At 38.7% G+C, this 10,398-nt stretch overlaps 1 protein-coding gene across 1 annotated transcript in view; it reads left to right on the plus strand.

The window, feature by feature from the left end:
• Positions 1–2,891, plus strand: part of DOCK11 (dedicator of cytokinesis 11) — an 87,691-nt gene extending 84,800 nt beyond the window's left edge. The window contains exon 54 of the mRNA XM_067304412.1: positions 2,413–2,891. Coding sequence (XP_067160513.1) covers positions 2,413–2,535 — 123 coding nt within the window. The 3' untranslated portion in view covers positions 2,536–2,891. The remainder of the gene's footprint in view (positions 1–2,412) is intronic.
• The last annotated feature ends 7,507 nt before the right edge of the window (positions 2,892–10,398 follow it).

Genomic DNA, 10,398 nt, shown 5'->3' on the forward strand with positions numbered 1-10,398 from the left:
AATGATACATTTGGTGAACTCCTAACGACCTGGTTTCTGTTGATTGAAAGCCCCACCGTGGTGTTGGTATACCGTGTGCTTCAGGGTGGAGTCTTCAGAGATCCGTATAACTCGTTTCCTGCTTGCTGTGGCCACCAGAAATGCTGTGCCATGTTTTGCCTCATGTTTTCTACATTGTAAGAATCCTGTGATAAGTAACAGGTCAAAATTGGCTAGCAAAAGTTCAGTTTCCTTTGTTATATCCTGCCTAAGTTCCCTTTTTGTTTTTCTTTAAAGGTTATTTTCTTTGAATTTTGGCCTAATGCCAATGTGCTGTTCATACGCACTGTTAAAGAATTTGTCCTAATTTAACTGACCCATATTTTAAATGTTTTCATGGATCTTTCTAGGAAAATACATTTGAGTAATATCATCAGAGAGGTGAGAGATTCAAGGAGTAATTGCTCATCTGCCTGGTATCAAGCTGTGAAATAAGATGAAAACTGGTTTTCTGAAGTAATCTCTGTACCTCTGCCATTTAATTTTGCCTTCATTTTGACAAAAGTATACATATATACATATATAATATCAAGCATATACAGTGAACAGCACAGCCTGCATTAAGTGATTCATCATTCTTGAAATTTGAATTTCAATTTTTGAATGTTTTCAAAATTTCCTAGTTACTTTACATACAGTAATTTAGCCTTTTAGTTTAAATCAGAAATATAACTGCTTAAATGAAAAGGAATAAGCATAGAGGAGCTGCACAAAACATGGTTTATTTACTTTTTATACAACAGTTCCATGAGTGACTATTAATTATAACTGCAGCATTTCAAGTCCATAAAAATATATAGACAAATTCCACGTAATTTAAGGAGTTGTGCAAATAGATACCAAAATGTGTAAGTGGCAAAATAATATAACTGCAGCAGACTGATATTTGGAAATCAAGTGTACTTACAATAAAATAATGTTGAGAGGACTCAAATAGAGTGTTGGCACAGGTGAGTATAATGTCATTTCAGAGAAACAAAGTGCAGTCTCAGGACGGTGCTGAATTTTGCTGTAGGAGTATAATGGGGATAAGTGACTGCTATATCCCCCTTACCTTTGCTACGAAATTTCCCTGCTATTCTGCCCACAACCACCATTTTCTTAGTGGGCCAGCTACTCATTTTGCACATTCAGCTTTTTTTTTTTTAACGTTGGCAAGTTTACTTCACTGCTGAATTTGTTCAGAAATGTTTGTTCATAGGAGTTGCCACCTGCTTACTCTAAACTGTTTGCAAGTAAACCTCTCCAAGACATTTAATTTGCATGCAGCTGCTGGAACTTTTGTGGTTTCTGAATTCTACAATATTCAAAGTGAAAACAAATCATACGGTTCGGCATCTCAGCAGTACAATAGTTAAGTTATCTTAGAACAAAGAAGCATTATTAAAGTACGCCCTATTACCTATATATATATTTACAATCCCTTGCCTTGTTCTCTTTGGTTAATGGGCAAAATATTACTACAGCAACTGAAACATCAAAGTTAAGTGCTCGCTGAGAATGGTACACTTTTTTTTATACTTGGCTTTAGCATTTTGTATTACATCCAAAAGCAGCTTAAAACACCGTATTTACAAGGACTGTTCTTCATGGTTATACACCATTATGTAAATAACTGCTAACTTGAACCTTATATTTCCATCAAATGCCCTAAATATCTAATAAATTAAACACAATGAAGCATGTTTTCCTCTTCTGCAAAGTTCCTCAATTAAACGTAAAAGGGAAATTAGGTTCATTTAGGGTTCTCATGACAAATAACACACCTTTTTCTAAGTATTTTCAGTGCCCCCAAAGCCACACAGGCACTGCATCTATTTTAGCAGATGGGAAACTCACTGGGTCAGCTTGCAACCTATCCAAAAACAAAAAACGGGGGAACTGCAGCTGAATAGGTACAGGAAACCTCGGAGAGCAGCAGAATACTGGATGTCCAGAAACTGTTTATGATGGCCAGTGATCTCAGTTTCAGTAACGTAAATGCTGACTAACTTTTTGAGCCTACTGATGAAGGACAGGATAAAAAAACAAATACAGTTAGCTACTCCTAGAGCACCTCTTACAAAAAAAAAATACATTAAAATTCTGTTGTTGTTAGGGTATAATAAGAAGTTGCCATACAGAGAGGATTGTTTCCTTCCTAAATTGGATAGTCTTAACTGAAAACTATCTAGTAATATATAAAACAGTGCATATATGCGTGCTACAGAAATTGCTGAATTACTGTTCTTTCTCATTTCTTTGTTATGCTGCCTTTGCGAAACAGCTTTGAAGACAAGGTTGGCTATCTCTTTTGCATACCTTTTTAAAAAGCTGGATTATAATGATGAACTGAACTTTTCACTGAATTTGTGACTGTTTTGTTTTGTGTAGATGTACCACGAAGATACGATGCATTCGCCATGGATGCATGACTCCCTACATGTCTTCTGTGCAATCAGTGGAACATCTGGTGATGGAGGTTACTGTTCGCTTAGACCCACTGCTGAAATATAAACATGCCAGTGATATTTTACACAGCTTTCTCAGGAATACTTGGAACTGTGCAACGGATGTTAAAAAAATCCATGATGAGGAAAGATTCAATTTTTTTTTTCCAAAAGTTACCATGCTTTCAAACAGGGTGCTTGCTTATTTTGCTGAGCAACATTGAAAGTGCCTGGACATTGCACCACTGTGCTTGTTTTCTACTTTTTTTTTTTTTTTTTTTTGGTTAAATGTGTAACAGTACATGGAAAGGCAGTTATCTAAGTATGTATTGAATTGCTGTACTATGAATTGAAATGGTAACGGTACTATGTAAAATTGTACAATGGAATATAATAAAATGTAAAACTACTTTGTACATAGAAGGAGCATAGAGTGTATAGAAATTAGCATTATACCATATTTGCTGCTAAAAGCTTTCTCGGGCAGGGAACACAAAGAAGAAATTGTAGTCACTAGTAAGAGATCCTCCTCTTCTGGAAAGTGGCTTGGGCTCCATATGCCCCTTATGCACCCACATAATGAGAGTAAACTCACCCTTGTCTGGAATAACAAAAAGCTAATTCAGAAATTATAATTTTCATACAACTCCTGTACAGATAATTCTAAAGTAACATCCATGGTAGCTGAGCTTGCTGTGGCTCTTTTCAGTTGTGGCTTACCTTGCAAGTCTGCAGGAGATTTGTCATTTGATACTAATTTTACTCTTTACCATTTATGGCTTCACACAAATATAAACTGCTAGACTTACATGCAAAGATACAGAAATTATTAGAGGATACCTTAAAATGAGTTGGGAATTATAAAGTGCTTTAACACCTTTCAGAAAAATTGTAATAATCTGTAAGATCTGTTTAAAAAAAAAAGTGCAGTACATTGAAATGAAATAACTCACACAAATTTGTTTTTTAACATCATATGACATACATGTTCCCTGATGTTAGATGGATCTATTTTCTGAGAGCATGTTGTTTTTGTCTGGCTGGTAGTTAGAGCAAATGTATTTTCCAGAATTCCTTTATTCCTTCTCTCCCCCAAGCTTTAATACACTATCTCTTGTCTCTCTTAATAGGACACTTTCAGATACAGGAGGAAGAAAACAGATCAGCAGTTCTTTTATCCAGCAACATTTTTAATGCCTGTGCTTTCCAAAAATCCCATCAATTGTAAATATGGTTCCAAAGTGCATAGGGGAGGGTTTTTGGTTTTTTTAATGATGCATAACAAAATGCCATAATAATAGGACTCCAGTTAGGTTTTTAGCTTGGCTATAGTGTCTATAAAATGTTAAGCTTCTAATTTCTGTATCAAAATTATCTCAAATAGTAAATGGACCACATTTTAAGATGTATACTATGCATGATTTTAAATACCTAAAATTAATTGTCTTCTGAGAAAGAAATTTTGCGATTACTAAATTCACCCGTAAGTTGTTGTTGCAAGCAAAATACAGATATGCCTATATAGCAAACAGACTACATTTCTGCTTGTATGTGCTTTTATGCCAGACAGGCTCCAAATTTAGCTTAACAGAAAGAGGAAGAGAGACTAGTATGTTTAATTATGGTTACTACCTTATTGATTTTCATCTTTCGGCAAAGAATATTTAAAGGCAGATAGTGAGAGTTTTCCAAACTACTTCTCTAAAAGATGCTGAAGTCGTTTAATAGTGGATACTTTAAATGATTATTTAGGGCTAGCTCAAATCTAAACATCATTACGGAGGACATATTTTGAATACAATATTCAGTCGTGAGCAATAGATATCCAAAAGTTCTTCCACTATACCGCTCTTAAATACTATAAGTAAACTAATAGTTTTGCTGGAATACAGTGAAATTCTTATTCATGTTTTTGGATGTCTTTAATGTTCCAAGACGATTTTCTTGTCTGAATTTTTCAACCTGTTGTTGCTTAGTTTTGCTGAAATTCCAGTGAAATTCTTATTCATGTTTTTGGATGTCTTTAATGTTCCAAGATAATATTCTTGGCTGATTTTTTCAACTAATTGTTGCTATTGAAATTGTCCTATCATTTTAATTTACTATATTGGCAAGCCATCTCAGTAATTCAGCCAAAAAAGTACCTACCGCATAACTCCAATTAGGATATTTACAGTTATTTCAAATATGCTCTTTGAAGCAGTGCAGTTCAGAATACACACCTATATGCAGTTTTGATGAATAACAAAAATGATCATTCTAAGGGTTTGCCTACTGTCCTGCAGGTAAGCAATTCTACTGGATTTATAATAGGAAAATTTCACAAGAAAATTTGTCCTTTTTAGATGGGTCATAAAAAGACTAGCAACAAACAAGCTTGTTTTTGCTTTACGTTTACATCTGTCTAGAAGTGATGGGGAGATGGTCATTAGAGATTTTACCGTTGTATTTCAGCAGCTGTGCCAAGAAAGTATTTTCATTATCTCTTCCTTTCCTTTTCTTAGGCAATTGTCCCAGTTTAAAGAAGTTCTCCAGATTTTTTTCTTGTTTCTGGTTGAAATAGTTTAATTCACAGATATCTGGGGACTGTACTATTTATGTGCCTATTTTTCAATTAACCAGTGCTCACATTGGGTACTTCCTGTTTGCTGTCTTTTTCTTTTTTTTTTTTTCTGAAGACTATAAATGTTTATTAACGCTTTAGTTTTTCCTGTTCTGCTTAATCCTAAGAAATGGTTGGGAATCTTTTTGGTCTGTAGAAATTACGATACATATTTAAATTACAACCTGGCATGCACTCTTTCTATATATCTATATAATATATCTATGTAGATAGATATAGATAGATACAGACATACAGATACATGCACACGTTTTACACATACACTTCCAATTACTTTTGCTGCAAAACTGCAGTGTAACATGCTAAATCTGCAGAACAGATGCGCTAGTAATTCTGCAAGCGCTCAATTGTTTGCATAAAGGGAGAAGAAATAGGGTAAAGTATCTGTCAATGAGGATTAAGAGCACTTGGCTGTTCTCAGTATCAGGACTATTTTGGATAATGGTATGTGTTAGAGCCACACTGTTTGCAGATAGGATGTACAGAAGAACGCAGGGTCTGCCAGCACTTTATTTACAAGAAACGCTTCCAGAGATTTATACACCTGCATGGGACAGAGTGAGCAAAGTGTAAACATTTACTCTCTTCCCTGCCATACTGCTTTTCTCCCTGCAGAGAGATTAGAAGGTAATATTTTAAGCCAAATAACTTGAGTTACATTTCTTTCCCCTAAAAATCTGGAACCTGGAATTCACTGCAACCAAGGATGTATTTCTACATGTTACTCAATGTTCTAAATTTCTTCTGAAAAACGGAGGAGAAATGTTCATTACATAGGCTAACAAATGGAAGCTTATGGCTGTGAGAATATCTGTAGTTTGTAACACGTTTGTCTTGTTTTGGAAGCCTTTGGGACATATACCACCTGGTATTTGGATATAGAAGAAGATTAACATAGGCATAGTGCCTTCTCTCTGAAAGTATGTTGAAGTTTCCCCTTCCTGTAGAGACAGTCCCATTAACTTCACAGTAGGCTTCAGAGAGGCATAAGAGGCTTTCACAGAGGCATAAGACAGGGAAAGAGACTCTCTAATTAGATATAACTGAGCCCAAAGGACTGGAAGAAAATTTAAGTGGAAAATATGCTCAAAAATCTCCTACACGTTAAACCACATCCTTTTCAATTTATCCACGTAGGAGACTACCATGCTGAGGATGTTGCATCTGGAAGCTGGGATCGAGGGTGATTCATTTGATGCCCTGAGCTCTTCTTTCCTAATTAAACAGGGGGTTCTTACTGGAATTAGGAACCCTGCATACAGCTAATTATTATGCAACCACAGACTGTGGTACTTATTTAAATAACATGCTTATGTCAAGCAATGGCGAACCAATTATGATCTGTACATAAGATTTCAGCTATTCTGGATGTAATTTACATTTTTTTATGTAAATTTAACACCTGCTACTACATATTCCTAACACAAGTGCTTTTACCATTCATGTTGTGTATACGTATGTCATATAAGCCCTGTTTAAGCTTCTCTGTGTGATGATGGTACATCCCATTTGACCCCCCCATAATATGCAAAAGCTGCTCCAGAGAGTTCTATGACCAGTGATACAATATTATTCTTTTTATTCCTAGCTTCTCTTTCTTGAAAAATCAATAATTTTGACAGGAAGCAAGGGAAAATTCTCATTTCAGTTTATCAAGAGAAGGGACAGTTCCAGCTCACAAAAGAAAAAAAAAAAGAAAAGAAAAAGACGACAAAACCAGGAAAAATAAGTGTTGCAATCAGCACAGTTTGCTTTTTCATTTTTGCTCTTCACAGAACAAGTGTTTTGAAGCTAATACTGTTGTAAAATTCATGGGACTAAAACCTAGTTAAATGAGTTATTGCATGTGCTGCCTCTGAAGAAGGGTACTGTAATAAACCTTTAAATACATAGGGGCACCAGATGAAATTGTTAACACTAAATTATTCGGTGGCAAATAGAAGGTGTTGATTCAGAACTACTGAAGGACCACGAATACTACACATCCGGTTCTGAGGATCCCAGAAATAAGACTGACCAGCAAGTGAATCTAGTCATACAAAAGTATAAATAGAAGCAAAGTATGAATCGCCAGTCAGGAAATGATGACAGCAGATCACTCTGCTTTCCTACAGAATATTCAGTAAGCTGATGATCAGCTTTTTGCTTCATTTTTTTGTTCCTATTTTCAAACCCAGATTTCTGCTCTCTGGGGATGCATTTTCTCTCGCTGGACTCCAACCAGCTCAGCTTAAATGGCTAGATTCAGTTGCCGGTATACTAATATATATTAAATGACGTAACGGAGGTCAGTTATACTATTGTTATTTACCTCGTACCGTCCGATAAAAGACAAACTGCTTTTTCTATCACGTTTGGATAGCAAGTGGGTCCTTCTCAAAGCACCATAGTTTTACGTGGAAGCCTAAGCCTGACAGATCTCTCTAAGCATGGACGGCACGTAGCCACTGGGTCACTAGTGGAAACATCCTTTTAATTTTGGGGGGGAACACCCTCTTCTGGCCCCTCTGACTGCTCTGGAGTTGTGATCAACAACTGTCCTCGCTTCTGCCTCTGAGGCTTCCGATGGGGCTTTCTTGCAAGGCTTGGCAGAACATCCAAGTTCATTCCCTGCCTCTGTTCATGAGTAATAGAAGGCAAAGGAGTTACTTCCTTGCGCATTCAGTAGACCTTAGTATTTTGGGAACTGTGGATGGGAGTGTTGATGAACGGACTCACAGTAGCAATTGATTGGGGACGGATACAATTTTTGCAGACGTACTTGGTGCCACATCTACCCAAAAGTACCCTTCAAGGGACTTGGTTCTTATTCCCCTTAACTTGGGGATTCCAGTGCTGTTTGGGCAGCAGCTAGGGGAGAACCTGCCGAGTTCACAGTGGTTTTGAACACAGGTGCCACAAAACTCTAGATTCCCCCCCAGGGAATGTGAGGTCAAAAAGTGACAGGCTCAGTGAGTCACACTGTTTTTTTTTTAATCTCTCAGTTTGGGCTTTTTGTGTCTCAGACCCAACTGTATTTGAAATGACTGAGTCTTTTTTGAATCGACCCCTTCCATCTCCTGAAGATCCTATAATTATGTCAGGTGAGACCTAAGGTATACGTAAAAGCTGCTACAAAGATACCAAACTCACTTTACAGCAGTCTACTCTAGTACTATTAGAGTGCAGCTCAAAATAGGCAGCAAAATCAGAGATGATAAGAGAAGAATTTTGCAGTCAGCGTGAACTAGCTGAAGACTCTGCTAATTACTGCTGCCAATTACTGCTGCCCCTTGTCAGACCCAGTCATCGTGCAGCTATACCATGTGTCAGAGTCATTTGCTAATCTGACTTAAAGCACATGCGCAGAAGAAGAACTATTGGCTTTTTCTAAATGCATCAGCAAACCAGTCCAACTCACTGCCCAGCCAGAAATATGATCACTAGCTTCAACTGGGTGAGGGGGGAAACAGCAGGAACGCACAGCCAAGTGCACATCACCAGCATGGTCTTAAATCAGTCTAAGCCAGACATGAAGCCATATCCCAAGTAAACATTTAATGGATTCTTTTAAAGATACCTCAGGTGTGCATATGTGTGTTCCAGACACTACAGGCCAGATATATCGTCTATGAAGAACATCATTACCAAAACACGAGATTTGCAACTGCAAGACGTGGGACAGGACTCAATGAGCTTGAGAAACCTGAAGTCTCGGGGAGGTGGCAGAGATCAAAGAGGACGGCAGGCGTTCTCGTCACCGCGCAGTTGGGACAGGGCTGCGGATTCGGGCCAAGCTGTTGGAGCTGGATCAGGTCAGGGAGGAGGGAGGGAGCTGCAGGGGAAAAACATCCCGGCGGCCTCCAAGAACGGGCAGGCGGCCAAAAGTGTGCTAACCATGGGATATATGTTTGGCAATGCTGCTTTTAAGAGTGGACAAAATGGGAAGAAAGAAAGAAAACATTAGCAAGGAAACCGAAAGCAAGAAGGAGGTTAGTGTACTTCGGATCGGCTTCTCTCTCCAAAGGTCACCCGCAGCAGGCGTAGTCCATACCAGCTATAGGTAGTCATGCAGCCTGATTCATATGTTCATAAGCCAGAACGTTAAGCTACAGTTCATATTTGTTTATAATTGCTGTCCTTTGGGCACTTTTTAACAGAAACTAGGAACTTTCCTAAATCTTTTTCTTTTCCCAGGAGCATAAAAAGCAAACAGGCAGAAAAGAAAAAAAAAACAGCATTAAAACAGGATATTCCCCACCCTATCATAAAAAGATCCGCTTCCCTTTTTCAAAAATGAGTGTCTCTAAAAAGCAGATGAATTCTTGCAAAACTCCTTGAAGACCTGAGTAAATACTGAAAAGTTCTGTTGACTTAGGAATAATTCATCTTCACTAACAATTTGTTTGCCTTGAAACGTTCTTAGCCAAAGTTTCCTCTATGCTGGACCTGTACAATTACTATAGTGCTTGTATTTTGATGGCAACCAGAAGCAAGTTTGCTAGCTACCACAAAAACCTTGCTGAGAAGGAAGCCTTATCCCAAATATTTTCTTACCCGGAAATGTGTCAACACATCACTTGTGCCTGGAAATGTGGAAAAAACATTGCAGCATTATGCTGACAAAAGCGAGAGCAAAATTGCAAGTGCCAATATCATGCTAGTGATACGTGTGAAGCAGAAGAAGTTGGGGGAACCAGGAAGTTTGCAGAAGGAAGAATCTGTAGTCATGGATCAGAAAAGGAACAATATGCATTTTCAGTACTGATGAGAAGAACTACAGAGATTACAGGAATCTGTATGGGGGCTTTGGGAAAGGGAGTTCTGCCAGGGGATTGAATAACTGGGCTTAACATCAAAAGAGCTACTAGGGGATGCGCAAATGTATTTGATTTTCTGGTGAGGAGATATAAATGTCTCGGGCAAGGCTCAATAATAGTAGGGGTTAAGTATAGAGCTGGCTGTATAAGGAAAAATATTTTGACTCCCAAGACAAGATCTTTGGGAGTTTATAGTCTTGCTAACGCAGGGGACTTGCCTGTGAGCGCAGTGCGAGGGCGCTGGCAGGGTGTTGCGGGAGGGAGCGCGGGGTCACCAGGGTGGGCTCCACTGGCCCTGCGGTCCATGGTGGCGGTCGCCAGCCCCGGAGAGGGGGCGCGCAGGAAGCGTCGGGGTCCTCGAGCAATAACCACGGCCGGGGAAAGAAACGTGGCTCCGCGGGGCGGATGCCCGAGGCAGCGGCAGTCAGCAGAGCCCAGGCAGCCCGGGAGGGAAGGCAGCAAGGGGCAAGGGGTGACACAAGCGGTGACAGCGAAGGGAGGCACGGCG

This window comes from Apteryx mantelli, chromosome 13 (genome assembly GCF_036417845.1).
Source record: "Apteryx mantelli isolate bAptMan1 chromosome 13, bAptMan1.hap1, whole genome shotgun sequence".
NCBI classification, from domain to species: Eukaryota; Metazoa; Chordata; class Aves; order Apterygiformes; family Apterygidae; genus Apteryx; species Apteryx mantelli.